The sequence below is a fragment of the Nasonia vitripennis genome (assembly GCF_009193385.2).
Source record: "Nasonia vitripennis strain AsymCx chromosome 3 unlocalized genomic scaffold, Nvit_psr_1.1 chr3_random0011, whole genome shotgun sequence".
Taxonomy (NCBI): domain Eukaryota; kingdom Metazoa; phylum Arthropoda; class Insecta; order Hymenoptera; family Pteromalidae; genus Nasonia; species Nasonia vitripennis.
Window position 1 is genome coordinate 572,685 of NW_022279631.1, and position 16,297 is coordinate 588,981.

The following is a 16,297-nucleotide window of genomic DNA, read 5'->3' on the forward strand; positions in this document are numbered from 1 at the left end:
TTTATAGGAAAATCTGAAAATTATTAATTTGCTAAAATACATTAGCTTATACTTTTAACGCAAAGAATGATATAATTTGCTCCAAAAATATATCTCATTTAACCCTAGTAACAGAATTAAGAACTATTTAGATAAGAACACATCTATTTAAGAGAGAGGACACAGTGGCGCGGTTGTCGTTCAACAAGTCGAAAACTATAGACAAGACGATGTCTCCTCTCATCGTCAAGTCTTACCCCATCATAGTTTAATGAATTTATCAATAATATTTGAATATCGGTATACTTTATGTGTGTGTGTTTTTTTATGTGGCGTAGGCAGAACAAGCTCTGCACAAGTCGCCCTCTGACACCGGATACCCACAGGTAATATCGTTTAACAATACTTTTGTGGGGCCCGTTAACTAGCCTTTTTTGGCTTCTCCTTTGAAGTTTGACATTTTCATACATCCCCCATCTACTAAGGTGATTAGGGGTTTAGGATCGAACTCGTCTTCTTCATTGTGCATCGTTCTGCCGTCTTCTTCCTTTTGGATCGTCCAGCCGTCTGCTTCCTGCCGCATCGTCCGGACGTCTACTTCGAGCAGCATCGATCGGCCATCCTCTAGACAGACTCAACCCCGACACCTACGTTCCTCTGCATCGGGTGAGAGAGTCTGGGCTCAACTCAGTTACCTACGGTCACCAGCATCAGTCTGAAAAGCACTTAGGGGTACTCAACCCTAGCTCTTACGTTCCTCTACATCGGGCAGGGGAGTGAAAGCTCAACTCTGTGACCTACGTTCCTCTGTATCAGTCCGAGAAGCGTTTTGTATCTATTACCTAGTAGCTTTCGTCTAGCAACATTTTTACTCAGCTGTTTCTCCTTGTCCTTCCCTTCTATTCTCTTCGTCATTTCTAACCTTCTTGATAATGGTCCTTACGTAGTTGTTTACTGCGCACCAGCCATCTTTTGACGCTAGTATAGCTGTCATCATTGGTGACTCACTCAGGGGTCACCCTAGTCTGAAGGCAACGCTTCCGTTCTTCTCCTTCCATTTCGTATCGCGAACCGTTGCAGAAGACATGTTCTGCATCTTCGTTTGTTTCCACACATATTGGGCAATTTGGATTATCCTCTATCTTAAAGCGCTGTAGGTAGCTCGAAAGCACCAATGTCCGCTCAAAAACTGCGTAAGGTAGTAATTCGCTTCCACGTTTCGTCTATTGGTCCAGCCAACAATACATGGTATAAGGCGGTGCGTCCATCGCCCATTTCCATTGGAGTTCCATCGTCTTTGCCACTCAGTTAGGGTTTGTTCCTTTGCAGATTTCAAAACTTCCTTTTGAGTATTGTCGACACGCCGGTTTTCTTTGTATATATTATTTCCTTCTGTTGTTAGGAGGTCAATAGTTGGCATACTTGAAATAACGCATACTGCATCTTCTGATACTGTTCGGTAGGCAGAAGCGACCCGCAATGCACTTCTCCTATAAACTGTTGACAGCTTTCGTGCATAGGACTTTACCAACATAGCATCCGCCTATATTAGGGAACCGTATAACATAATTATTGTAGTTACACTGGCTAGGAGTAACCTTCGACCCTGCGTTGGCCCACCTACATTTGGCATTAAGCGCGATAGTGCCGCACCGACTTTTGCTGCCTTATTGCTCGCCCTCTCAAGATGCTGCTTAAACGTTAGTCTGGTGTCCATGGTGATTCCCAGGTACTTAATGGTCGACTGAGAGTTTATTTCGTGTCCGTCTACTGACATCGTTATTGTCTCAATTTTCTTTCTACTGGATATAAGAATAGCCACCGTTTTATGGCTAGCAAGCTCAAGTCCAGTCTGCTTTAGCCGATCGTGGATTATACTTACTGCCTCGTTAGCGATTTCCGTCACCTCTCCTTTTGCTTTGCTACTACTACTACTGCAATGTCATCTCCAAATTCTACAACTGTTGCACCTTTGGGTAGCTCTAGCCAAAGTACGCCATCGTAAATGATGTTCCACAATAGTGGGCCAAGCACTGACCCTTGTGGGACCCCTCTGGTTACTTGATAGGTTTTCGTGCCGTTCTGTGTATCATAAAAAAGGGTTCTGTCTTCCAGGTAGTCAGACATAATCCTTCTTATATATATGCGGGTACCTCTTTTTCCCGTAGTGCTTCCTGTATCTTGCCCCAGCTGGCGGAGTTAAACACATTTTTAATATCCAGTGTAACACAGTACTTCTTGGATCCTCCGTTCCATCTTTTTCCTTCTGTTGCAGTTCTAGCGGTGTCAACTACTAAGCTTATGGCATCAAGAGTGGAGCGTTTTTTCCTGAAGCCGTATTGATATTCCGCAAGTCCGCCTGGTTTTTGAATGACTTGGTCCATTCTAACGCCGATTATGCGCTCTAAGATCTTGCTCGGGGTGTCCAGCATGCAGAGTGCTCTGTATAAGGAAGCTTCTCTAGGTGGCTTATCTCCTTTCAATTGTAGCACTGGTTGTTGCTTCTTCCAGTTCTTAGGAAAAGTCCCTTCTTCAAGACATGAGTTGTACAAGTCTACAAAGACATCGTGGCTTGCTTGTATAGCTTGTTTCAATGCAATATTGGGTATGCCATCCAGGCCTGGAGCCGCGTTGTTCCCAATTCTTTCGCATGCAGCTAGTAATTTCTCTGTGGTGATTGCTGAAATGGTTTCGTCATTCGCCTCCACTTAAGAAATAGCTGTTACTTCCAGTTAAAGGGGAAACAGTGTGGTCACAGTACGATCCAGCAACTACGGGCTTTTAGGAGGGGGGATATAACCTCCCTTTATCTTCTTCATTACCACTTGGTACAGTCACCCCCAGGGGTCCAGCTCAACCTCATCATGTAACTCTTTAAGGCACCGTCGTTTATTCTCTTAAATTTTCCTCTTAAGTATCCGTTTAGCATTCTTTATTTCTTTATTTAGGGCGTCTACTATTTCTTTATCACGACTAGTCTTGTAGTATTTCTTTTTAGCCCGCTGTTCCCGTCTTCTAGTTCGATAACACTCTTTGCGGGCTGCGTCGATTTCTTTATCCCACCAGTATACTGGCGGTCGTCTATTGTTGGAAGTTCTCCTTGGCATTGTTGCGTCGCAAGCTCGGGTAATATTTCCCATTACCTGTTCGACCTTATCATTCGCAGATCTAGACAGCTGTATTTCTTCTAGAGCCAGCAGGAATGTCTCCTTATCATAATCCTTTGTTTTCCAGCCGACTCTTTTTGTCGTTGCCCTCCCGTTTGATCTCTGTTTTGATTTTCTTATCTCCATTATTATTGCTTGTTGGTCACTGTTTGTGTAATTATCGCTCATCATCCACGATCTAACTGAGTTGATCAGTCAGCTGCTGACAAACGTGAGATCTATGATGGACCCTGCGTCTACTCTTTTAAATGTGTAAGAATATTCCTGGTTTACTAAGACCAAGTCAAGGAGGGCGAATGCTTCCAATAGCGCTTGTCCTCTTTCGTACGTCCATTGGCTGCCCCACTCTATTGCCCAGGCGTTAAAATCGCCTGCTATCAGTACCGGTTTTCTTCCTACAGCATTCTATATTATTTGGTCCAACAGTTGTCTAAATTGTTCTATCGACGTGTTGGGTGAAGTATAGCAGCTGTAAATATGTACGCCTGCGACCTTAGCGCGTACGAATCCTTTATTACGTTTTGTCATTTTTCCCTGGGAAGTGGCGTCTCCGCATGCCCATATCGCCGCTTTACCAATAATGTCCATATACCACGATGGTTTGTCCAGGTCTCTGTATTGTTCACAGACGATGGCTATGTCGATTCCTGTCTTGCGGACATACTGGCTCAGTAGGTCCTGTGCAGTCGCGCAGTGATTCATATTCAACTGCACTATTTATATTTTCTTTGTCTGCTTGTGGCTTTTACTGCAGCTCGCTAAACTGGGCATGCATAGTTACCAGCTGCGTAGTCACTCCTCCCTCCTGTGCCTCCTTTGCAGAGTATACAGTTGGGTTAGTTCTTACACTCCTTTGTTTTGTGCCCATCTTTTCCACATTTAAAGCAAAGCTTACTTCTGTCTTCAGTTACTGTGAACTTTCCACCGATATGGCCAAAACCTAGACATTTATAATGGATCTTATAGTTGACCCATCCTATTCTGATCTTCTGTAGCTTAGTGATCTTAGCCGCTATCTGAGCTGGTACCCGTATCACTGCAATCTGCGTGTCACCATACGTCTTTTGCATATATCTTATCGTAGAGACTTCTATGATGTTCTCCTCGCCAATTTTCTTCTGTAGTGCTTCTTGTACCTTCTCTTTTGAGGTAAGCATGTCCATATCTTTTGCTTCAATGGTTTCTTCTGCCTGGAGTGCTTTTATTGTGGCGCCATCCACTAATACCCTTTTAACTGCTTCTTGAAAGTCCAAGGTTTTGAGTTCTTTTGAAGATCGCCTGCAACTGTTTTGCGTATTTTATTTATGCTTTTTTCCAGTGTGTTAAGTGACGGAGCCGCTTTTACTTTGGACAAAATGTCTGTATAGCTCTTTTCTTCTGCAGCCTTGATGATTAAAGCAACCGGTCTAGGAGGTCTTGCCCGCTTCTGTTCATTCTTGCTGGCCCTGTTCTGGTTTGCAACGCCAAAGACACTTTTATTCTCTTTGCTTGCCTTTTTCTCCTTTTTCTTTAATTTTCTTGTGACGACTTCCTGCCACGCTGTCTTTTCAGCTTAATTATCTACTTCTCTGTTTCCTCCACTTCTATCCTGTGGAGTAGTTGGGACTTCCTCCGTTGTACCCGCCTTCCGAGATCTAAGGCTTGGGGTCGTCTGGGTTTCCCTTCCCTGTGTTTCCGGGCACTAGCACTGCAGTAAGTTATCTTCTACGATGCAGGGATTCTTATAGCTTGCTCTTATGGTTCGGGCTAGGTCTTTAATTTGCTCGTGCACTTTGTGTCTGCTCCTGACATACTCCATCAGTTCATCGATTCTGCTGCCAAGGCGACCCAAGTGCGCATTCCTTTGCGTTATGCATGCAGCTCTCTTATCTCTGTCTGCATCAACCTCCATTTCCATATTACCTGCGTCGCTCCATGCAGCAGTGGTCAGGTGATAAACCTCTGCGGCTTCTAGGTAAGTTTGGCCTCCCCCAAAATCTATGGGGCCAGCGTCGACCACCGGGGCTTTCGCCCTATCAGAATCGACGGCAATACTGGGCACTATGGCTTGACACGCTTGGGGTTGTAATGTTATTAACTCACAATCCATGTTTGATTTATCTTCGGAGTTTCTTTCCCTAGCCTGTTTGGTCCGCAGAGCATATTTTATTTCTGCTCTACCCTTCGGCCGATTGAGGAGACCTCGACGCGCCGATGAGCTTTCCCCTATCTGCCACCCAGGGGACGCGCCACATACGGGGTATCGGCATCCCCGCGCCATTTTCTTATTTTTCCAACTTAATCGCAACTTTGACAGAGAGTTAAAAAATCTTAGGTGAAGCAATCATTAATCAATTAGTAAATTTAGGATAGGCAAAATATAATACGAATAAAGAATATATAATAAGAGTAATAGTATTGTACGATATTTTATGAATCAACGTGCATAATCCAAGATTTAGGGAGTACATTTTTGCACAAGCGTGTGGTTAATCAAGGTTTACGCCAGAGCGTGTCATACAGTGTTAATTTTTACCGCAATGAGTCAATAATGTTAACCTGCAAACGTTTTGCACATATTAAAAAAGTCACATCGTCTAGTTGACGCAAAAAATTGAAGTACCATGAAAAGGTACCGCTATATTAGCGCGTCCGCAATTCGAGAAAACCCGATAGCTGCTTGCAGCGTGTGTAAATAAGTGCAGCTGATATGTAAGGAAAGAGCTAAGCTGTGCAAGCATGCTCACATGCGCGGCGAAGAGTGCGTGGTGGGGGAAGAGAGCTGCTGCTGCTTTCGTGACGATTGGTCTGTCGCGCCGCCGTGACGGTCGCCACTCGCTGATTCACTCCTTAGTAAAATGTGTACCCAGCGAGCCTATAGAAGTATTTACTTTAAAAAGAAGAAGAAGAAGAAAAAGAGGCCATTCTCTCCAAAGTTGAAAGAGCGCCATCTACCAGCGTGAAACAGTCCAGTTTATGTTAATGGCGAACTGCGTGTAAGTTCTAGACCTAAGTTGTTGTTAAGGAAGATATAAGCACACCCGTCAAATGTAATGAATAACCGAGGATCATCCGACACTACGGGTGATGATCAATGGTCAGCGACATTAAGAGATGCTTCGGGAGAAACCACAATCTCACGTCCACATCTGTGTATTACCGGCTCAGTCAAGGCAGGGATCATCAGTCCTGTCCATGAAAGAGTAAGATGAAGGAGTGGAAGGTGGATGAAATAAGGTTGAAAAGGCTTTAATTAGAAAAGAGAATAATGTGTGTGTGTGTATGAGTGTGAATGTATGTGTATTTATCAGCGAACCTGTAAATATCGGTGAGTGTCTTATGTGAAACGCAAAGCGTTTCGCTTTGAGCGATGTTTAGCTATAAAAAGGTATCTTTTTGTTGTATGAAGGTGATCGAAGTCTGGATCGAACACTAAGATTTTCACATTTTAAGGTTTAAAATGCAAATAAGGTAGCCTTAATATAAATATACATATATATGTATAAGTTTAAAAGTATTTTTAATGAAACATGCAATCTTGGAATCTACGAATCATTGGTAATATCCAATAAAATTTTTATTTTTGATTTGATTAGGAACTACCCATATGTTTAAATAATTCATATTTTTACCTTAAATGTAGAGATTTTGAAAGGAATTTTTCAGTTATCGGAAATTTAAATTAAAAACTGTTTAAAAATATAAAAAAAACTAATCATTATAATTTTAGTGTGTCATTTACTGAAAACGGGAATAGCTGCAATTTTTGGACCCCAAAGTGCACATACAGCATCACATGTACAAAGCATTTGTGATACCATGGAAATACCGCATTTGGAAACAAGATGGGATTTTCGACTTAAAAGGGAAGGATGTCTAGTTAATTTATATCCCCATCCTACAACGCTTTCAAAAGTAAGAGTTAATGCGTAATATGATTTCAATTATTTATTTAATCAAAACGTGTCGTGAGACATCTAAAAATATAATTTTACGGGATGCAAATGTCTGTACGTATGCAGATCGCGTAAATTTATGAATACGTAAAACTCTAAGCTTCTGCGCAATAGATCTTGCTATACTTTTTTTGTATTTATTATCCATTTTGTGGATGCGCTCTTTTTTACAGCAGTTGTAGCAAAACCTTTCAAATTCTAGTGTAAGTATTTCAAGTAATTTTCTTGTGATTTTGCTCTGTGACTAGTACGTACCTACAAAGTACAAAGTTTTAAGGACGCTGGACAAACTCTACACAAAAATAACCCTACACCCTACACGAAATAATTCTACACAGGAACTAACTGCATGAACAAATTCTACAGAGAGAGAGAGAGAGAGAGAGAGAGAGAGAGAGAGAGAGATGTCTACTCCCCCGGACTATGGTATGTCGAGACAGGTCTCACTCCAGGGAGGAGGAGTGGGGGTTAGTTTAGACGAGCTATAGTCCTGGGTACTACTAACGTTATTTTCCGTTACAGGGGGCGGAAAATGTGCTTGATCTCACGCCGAGCGTTTGTAATAGTGGAATTTACGCACACTATATCGAAATGTATTCTAAATACTATCTTATTCAATAATTTTTATATGTATTTAATAAAATAATAATAAAATCAATTGATCTTTAGATTAGATTAGATTAGATTTATTTGCTGTACAATGTGTTGTACAATACTTGTATATTTCGATACATAATTTAAAGTTTAATTGGATTGAGGATATGTGTGTAGGTGTGCTTGAAGGTGTGTGTGTATGTGTGTGTTTATAGTTTTGTTTAATGATGGTGATGTATGAGACTGTATGAGAGGTAAGTGCTTGGTTTGCTATGAGGATGATTACGAATTACGAATTTTCAAGGCTAAAAAAGTATTTTTTAGCCTCGCTTTTGAAATGATTGATGGGTATGATGTCTCGTAATCGTGAGGGTAATGAATTCCAAACGTATGCGGCGATTATGTGAAATGAATTCCTCAGCGCCTCCGACGAGAAAGTAGGTATGTCTAGCGGTATCGCTTCACCCCTCACAGGACGGAGTGCGACGTGGAAGTCAAAGTAGGCAATTAAATAAGATGGTTTAGCATTGTTAAAGAGCTTTCGCAAGAAGCAGGCCGCAAAGTACTTCCTACATCCGGCAGTGGTGAGCCATTGCAGCTCGCGGCTGTAAGGCGAGATGTGCTCGCCCCTCTTAAGACCATAGATGTAACGTATACCTGTGTCAACCAGCCTTAATAGTTTAATGTCGAGTTCTTGTGTCAAGTGGCAGTACACCAGTGAGCAGTAGTCTATGATCGGGAACAGTAGGGCCTGGACGAGGTGTTTGCGCAGACCGAGGTTCGTGCTTTTCCTGAAAAAGTATAGCCTATACATAAGAGAGTGAGCACGCTTACACATTTGTGTTACGTGCTCTTTCCAGGTTAGTTTGGAGTCAAGCTCGACCCCCAGGCTGCGCACAGAAGATTCAAAATCGACCCGGGCTCCCCCTATATTGATGTACGTGTTAGCCATTGTAGGTAGAGCATTGATATAGTAGGGCGAGCCCAGGACGATCGCCTTAGTTTTGAGGACATTGAGTTTTAGGTTGTTATGCCCAGCCCAGCACCTTATCCTCTCGGCATTAGCTCTCATTCTGTCGGAACAGGAGTCAAGCTCCTCGAGGTGGCACTGGGTGTAGATCTGCAGGTCATCCGCATAGATCAGATGTGCAATATCCACGTCCAGATAGAAGCTTATGTCATTGACGTACAGTGCAAAAAGTAGAGGGCCCAGTACGGATCCTTGTGGGACTCCCGTATTGACCGGAAGGTATGAGGATAGTTGATTGTCGTCACCAATGACGGCCTGCCGTCTGCCCGTGAGATAAGATGCAATCCATCGGATAACCTGCTTAGAAAAGCCGAAAGAGGTTAGCTTTCTAAGGAGCTTGGCGTGACACACAGTGTCAAACGCCTTGCTAAAATCAAAAAGAAGAAGAAGTGTGACCTTCTTTTTGTCTATTCCAAACCTGACATCATCAGTCAGCGTTATTAAGCCGGACTGTGTGCTGTGACCGGTACGAAAACCTGTCTGTAGGTCATCAAGGAAGAGCCTAGTTTCCAGGTAATGAGAAAGCTGCCTATGTACCAGCCACTCCAGCGCCTTGGATAGAAAACATAAGAGTGAGATCGGACGATAGTCAGTAGTGGATTTTGGAGAACTGACTTTGTTGAGTGCACGCACCAGTGACCTTTTCCAGTCCGAGGGGAAGCATGACTCGCTCAAGGACAGGTTAAAGATACGACATAATATGGGCGCCGGTACTGGCATGGCCTTGAAGACAACAACCTGTGGGATGCCATCAGTTCCCCTGGCCTGAGAGGTGTAATACTGAACTGCGGCCAACACGTCCGATTCCGTAATCTCACTGAAGCTGAAGTGGACAGGATATTCCAGACTATCAAGTGATTGCAGTTGTTCGTCGACAGAAGGGTCGAGTGGATCATTGGATATCCCGCTGAAGTATCTGTTAAGTTCATCTGTTGAGAAGCGAGATGGAGTGGTTTCCTTGGAGGTGGTGATACCAAGTTTCTCGAGTTCTCTCCAGATTTCCCCTACATCTGTTATGTTTGATAGTCGTGAGTGATAGTAGTTCAGTTTGGCTTCCTCGACCTGCTTATGTGCGTTATTTACTGCTTGTGTAAAAAGAAGTTGATCTCGAGGATGACATGTCCTGCGAAATATCATGTATAGTCTGTCCCGCTCAGTCACAAGGTCTCGAAGAGCCGAGGTGAACCACGGGTGTCGTGTGGAGAGTCAGTCTTCCAGTGTGAAATTAGGCAATCCTGTTCGTCGACCAGGCAGAGGTCGAGCCATGTGTCAGAGTTTTGCTTGTGGTGCGTAGCACCATAGGGCACCGATTTGAGGGAGTTCTCTTCTATGAGGGCCTTGATGAACTTGGCATCTTCTGAGGAGGAGAGTTGATCTGCATTAAAATCTCCCATTATAACTTTCGTGGAGTAGTTGTGCATGTGACTATTCAGCTGTTCAATGAAATTGTTTCCTTGTAAGAAGGGCGCGCGTGGTGGCCGATACACAACCGCCACGAAAATAGGTGGGACTCCCTTCGCAGTGATCTCACAGAAGAGATACTCCGGGTATCCTGGCTTTCCCGTCCAAATCCCGTCGGATGAAGATATTATTATAGCAGTCAGCGTGTTGTGGATGTAGAGGGCCACTCCTCCACCGTTTCTGCTTCTGTCTCGTCTGTGTAGCGTATAGTTAGTCAGTGTGGGAATCGAGGTTACTTTATCACTGAGCCAGGTTTCTGTTACAGCTATTACGTGAAAAGTGGGACGAGTAGACAAAAAGAGTCTTATCATTTCAATGTGCCCCGTGAGAGAGTTCGCATTGAAATGACAGACCCGTAGTCCTTCTGACAGAGTTACCTTGGAGTGTGAAGATTTCGCGATCGATGAAGTTGATGATGGTGGTTTGGGTGGAATGAGGTGTATGTATTTTAGTTGATGTTGTTGTTGTTGCTGTTGTTTAGTGGTGTCCGAGATAAAAAATTATCTAGGTGTTCCTCGGTTTCGATGACGACGGCGCGGTTGTCGTTGAGGCGGATGTAGAGCTTGCCATTCCTCACGTATGTACGACATCCTTCCCTCCTCTTGACCTCCATCCGCGCTCTGACCCTCAGCTTGTGCACCTCTGGGGGAAGGAGCGGATTGATGTTGATTAGCCACTGGTGGTCTGGAGCTGGGGCTCGCGCTTCCTCCAGTAGGTCTGCATCCAGCTCCGCTGTGTGGAGCTTGCGCTTTCTGGCCTTCGCAGCTATTATTGAGCAGGCGAGGGCATGTGACGCCAGAGTGACAGCAAGAGGTGGCATTCTGGCTGAGCTGTCAGCGGCTGTGTCCAGTCTTCCCATAACCCTCGCTCTTACTACGTCCCGTTGGAGAACTGTGGGGTCCAGCGCAGTGAGCACCGCATAAGCCAGCAGCCGCAATGAGGATTCCTCAGTGTATCGGAGTCCGGTAATCACAACGACATTGTCGTTGTTGGTGTGCTCCTGCTGCCTTTTGATGACGGATATTTCCCTGCGGAGGTGAGCCAGTTCGTCGTAGTTGCCGTCGAGAGGTGTGTCGTTACTGCTGTTGGTTGGCTGCGGGATAGCAAGATTCCTCGATGCCAGGTCTTCTAGCTTTGCCTGCAGCTCACTGATGTTTTTCTCAGCATCATTAATGCGAGAAGTAAGCTGCGGCAGATCATCAAGGGCCTTGAGCCTCTGCTCTAGGGGAGCCAGCCTTTGCTCAATCTCGGTCATCCTCTTCGCCACCTCGTTTTGAGTCTTCAGGGATGCCTCCTGTTTCTTGCGGATGTCAGCTAGAGCCTCTAGGATATTTTTAAGAGAGCTCTCGATCGTCGAGGGTGTTGTTTGACGAGCAGGAGATCCATTTCGAGATGGGGCGCGAGATTGTGGTGCAGAACTGTAGGGCTTGGTCGTTGCCTGCTTAGATGTAGATTTAGGCCCTGCCAGCGATAGATTGAGCTGCGAGGAGTTAAGCCTTTTCTTGGCCTGCTCCCTCTCCACTTCCTCCATACAAATCGCGCCGTCGCAGGTCAGGACCGCCTTACCTCTGACCTTTGAAGATGTGAATGTAACACACCTGGAGTGGTAATGTGTGTTACATATATCACATTTCTTAGGGGCCTTGCTCTTAATGCTGTTATTGCATTTTCCGCAGGTCTCGTATCCCGCATCGTCGTTTCCCGCATTCATTGTGCTCATCTCGATGTTTCTCACCGTAGTTGGTGATCTGACCTCTAGATGAGAGAAGGCAATGGTGAGAGAAGTGAGAGCGTTTACCGACCTTAAACTGAGTGGCGCCGCGATGGTGTTCAGTCTGCTCACTAGATTGCAACAGGTGGTCGAAACGTTGAGAGAAAGCCTTGCGGGAAAAGAGCCAAGCCGTGCGAGGTGTTTTGAGGTTAGAAAATTACGGCAGATGTTCTCGGAAAAAGCAGGCAAGAGTAGAATGCAGCCTCCAGCAATTTATTAATTGGCCTGAAGGTTGCAATTAGTAGCGTGCAACACTCTATAAAAGAAGACGCCCGGAGGCAGCGTGCGGCAGTAAAAGAACGTGAAAACAGGAGATAGCAGGCAAAGCAGTTGTACTCACGTGATCGCAGCGCCAGAGATCTTTACGTAAGGTATAAAATATGATTTTGTATAAAATTACATAATTTTCAGTACTTATATTGTTCCTTAGTTAGACAAAAATTCTGCACACAACAGTTTCCATCTATAAATTTTAGACTTACACAGAAGATAACTAAACGAAACAGAAATTTTCAGGAAAAGAATGTCGGAATTAAGACAAAGACAACAGTTATTTACAGGTATTATTAGTTCTTTTTTTCAGTTTTTTTTTAGTTTATTGCGGATGGTACTAGATTTCAACAGTTACGCTAATTAGATTCTATTATGTAATTAAAGGCGTGTTTTTAAAAAGTTAATGAAAATGTGTAGAAATCCGAAGATAGCTGTTTTGATTAGGAAAAAATGAGTAAATTTAGAACAACAATTATAAAATGAAGAAAACTGTTTTGAACTACGAAAAACTGTTTTCTTCGCTTATTAACATTATTGTCTGTTGTATTTATTTTCAAAATCTTAAAATTTTATAGCTGAAAAAAAATTAATTTAACTGAAGAAAACTCTAGCAAACTATATACTGTGCCCGAGACATATAATAGTACAGCAGGAGTAGACACGCATACATGTAGTCTTCTCACTCTAGCGCACATAGGTGAGAGTCGACTGACTATGCAACTCTGCGCGACTATACGACTCGGTAGACTCGGTAGACTCATAGATGTACGCTTTAGAAAAGCAGACGCATGCATGGCATACGGTGTATACCCTATTAAAAATTTGACTCAAGGTCTTATATAAGAACTTACGTAAGATATTGGCGAAGTTCTTGCGCAAGATCGTACATAAGATCTTTTACCGCGATTTTCAACCAAGAACTAACATAAAATCTTCCGTAAGATCTTATCTCTAAAAAAAATAACTTTTAAAAAAGTAAAAAGTTAGGCAAGTTTAATATATTTCGCAACAAAATTACAGATTGAAAAGTACTAAGATCAATCAAACAAAGTCAAGTTTATTATATTTAATCGTGATGAAGCAAGGAACAACTCTCAAGATAATTACTACGTAACTTGCCATGCCCGTTTAATTTTGTTTATTGGTGAACAACTAAAATTTCCTTTTATGTATTAGAACGTCATACAAACACCATAAGTACAATGAAACGGGCATGGTAAGTTACGTAGTAATTATCTTGAGAGTTGTTCCTTGCTTCATCACGATTAAATATAATAAACTTGACTTTGTTTGATTGATCTTAGTACTTTTCAATCTGTAATTTTGTTGCGAAATATATTAAACTTGCCTAACTTTTTACTTTTTTAAAAGTTATTTTTTTTAGAGATTTCAATCCTTTTTAGTAAATTTTTTTGAGTATTTCATATTCGACGTCGTAGAAATAAAATATAAGCATATTTAGCACCTTTAGATCAAAGCTTTTTTGTAACATTTTTATCACTAACATGAGATCACTGATTGTTGATATACACCACCCTTGAATTATTTCTACGCCAAGACACCAAAACCCACGGCGCGAACTATCCAGACCTCGTTATCGGACATCCTGTACACCTAGACGCCGTCATCGTATGATTTATTTACCTAGACACCAAAAACCACGAAGCGCACGACCTAGACCTCGTCATCGGCCACCCTGTACACCTGGACACCGCGTTCAAGTGATTTTTACACCTAGACACCAAAAACCACGGAGCAAACTACCTAGACCTCGTCATCGGCCACCCTGTACACCTAGACACCGCCCTCGAATTATTTCAACACCAAAAGCCACGGAGCGCACGACCTAGACCTCGTCATCGGCCACCCTGTACACCTGGACACCGCGTTCAAATGATTTTTACACCTAGACACCAAAAACCACGGAGCGAACTACCTAGAACTCGTCATCGGCCACCCTGTACACCTAGACACCGCCCTCGAATTATTTCAACACCAAAAGCCACGGAGCGAACTACCTAGACCTCGTCATCGGCCACCCTGTACACCTAGGTACCGCCCTCGAATTATTTCAACACCTAGATACCAAAAACCACGGTGCGAACTACCTAGACCTCGCCATCGGCCGCCCTGTACACCTAGATGCCGTCCTCGTATGATTTATTTATCTAAACACCAAAAATCACGGAGCGCACCACCTAGACGTCGTCATCAGCTACCCTATTTATCTAGACACCTTCCTTGAAAGATTTTTACACCAAAACACCGAATACTACGGAGCACACATTTATAATTCAAGCAGAGGAGCAGACAATGTAGGCTCAATAGCTTGTGCGGCCAACTTCACAGTCTAACCACTCGGTCAAACTGCACGCAGCTAACTTAACGGTCTTACCACTTTTTGGGCTGAAGAAAAATTAAGCAAGTGATTTCAGCATTTTTGTTCACCTGCATACTTGTTTATTATGTTAAAGCTGGTTTATTGCTGATATTTTGGTTTAAAATCATAGTTTGGCATACCAGTATAAACATTTATCAAAATTAGCTGGTTACATGAATGATAAATAATTTATTTCCTTAATTGAAAATTCGAGAGACCAATATAGAAGTAAATAGTGTCACGGGCGCCGAGGCGTCGTCTGCTTCTCAAACTCGCCTTCGTGGCGCTCCCGCGCCACTTGATACAATATCTTATGTTCATGATAAAAAAAATAATATTTTCATCAAATATTCATTCAAGATCTTACGCAAGATCGTATACAAGATCTTGCATAAGAGATCATTATTAACGTAATATCTTTCTCAAGTTATTACATAAGATCTTATGCAAGATCTTACCACCATGATCAATACAAATCTTTTAATTTATAATTTATTTAAGATCTTGTGTAAGTTCTTATAAAAGACCTTGTGTAACACCTAAAGAGATATCTTGTTATTCATCATTTACTCAAGATCGTATGCAAGATCTTGTATAAGATCCAATGTATATCTTGTATAAGATCCAATGTATATCTTGAGTAAGTGATCAATAAAACGGTATTTATTTAAGTGTTATATCAGATATTAGATAAGAACTTACATAAGATCTTGAATTAATTATTAATAAAAAGATTTCTTTTGATCATGGCTGTAAGATCTTGCATTAAATCTTACGTAAGAAATTGGGTAAGATATTATATAATGTCTTATGCAAGATCTTGTACACTATCTTGCGAAAGATCTTGAATGAATATTTGATAAAAATAATTTTTTTTATCATGAACATAATATCTTAAATAAGATCTTCCGTAAGATCTTATCTTCATTCTTGGTCGAAAATCGCTGAAAAGATCTTATGTACGATCTTACACAAGATCTTTGACAAGATCTGATATATGATTTTAGGTAAGTTCTTACATACGAACTTGAGTGAAATTTTTAATAGGGTATAATTCAATAAATCACATGTATATTATTAAATCCTCTGTCTTAACCTCATTATTTACTAGTAAAATCCTTGTAATGAATTTTAAAGAGATATGATAGTTTTGGAATATCGTCAGTATTAAGATAGGTTTGACGCCTGGAGCTCAGAACATCGTTGAACCCGTCCTTTGTAATAGATGCTCTGAGTGTGGTTATTGGAGTGTCATGTTTAATATTCAAATTTTTTGAAATATTTTCAAGCACAAAATGCGGGATTGACGATAGTACATTAGAAAAGTCACTCTCCACTGTATACGAATTAAAATTACAATGTTAACCCTAGTCTTACCAATTTGTATGAAATTTTTGCTATCAGTCAGTTCATTAACCAGCACCTTGTATGCTAGGTATACACATACACCGATAGTTAAAACCCACCCATTCACAGCACTTGTATATACGGTTAGGTTGAAATTTTCAACATAGTCTATAATTGGTTCTTTGTCAAGATTAAGAAACTGATAATATTAAGCATACCTAATTTTACTTGTATTTCAAACGCTATATGAAAAGACTTTAGGGAGACTTTAGGGCAATATGATTTTATCGTAAAAAGCCATAACTGAATCACCATTGTGATTTTACACTTCCATGAATGCAGGAAATAAAAGGGCTATTG

At 42.0% G+C, this 16,297-nt stretch overlaps 1 protein-coding gene across 6 annotated transcripts in view; it reads left to right on the top strand.

Annotated features, from left to right (window-relative positions):
- Positions 1-16,297, top strand: part of LOC116416881 (glutamate receptor ionotropic, kainate 2) — a 416,816-nt gene that overhangs the window by 248,159 nt on the left and 152,360 nt on the right. For all 6 annotated transcript variants that reach the window (XM_031927138.2, XM_031927137.2, XM_032601871.1 and 3 more), the window contains one exon: positions 6,856-7,040. In XM_031927138.2, the coding sequence (XP_031782998.1) occupies positions 6,856-7,040 (185 nt within the window). The remainder of the gene's footprint in view (positions 1-6,855; positions 7,041-16,297) is intronic.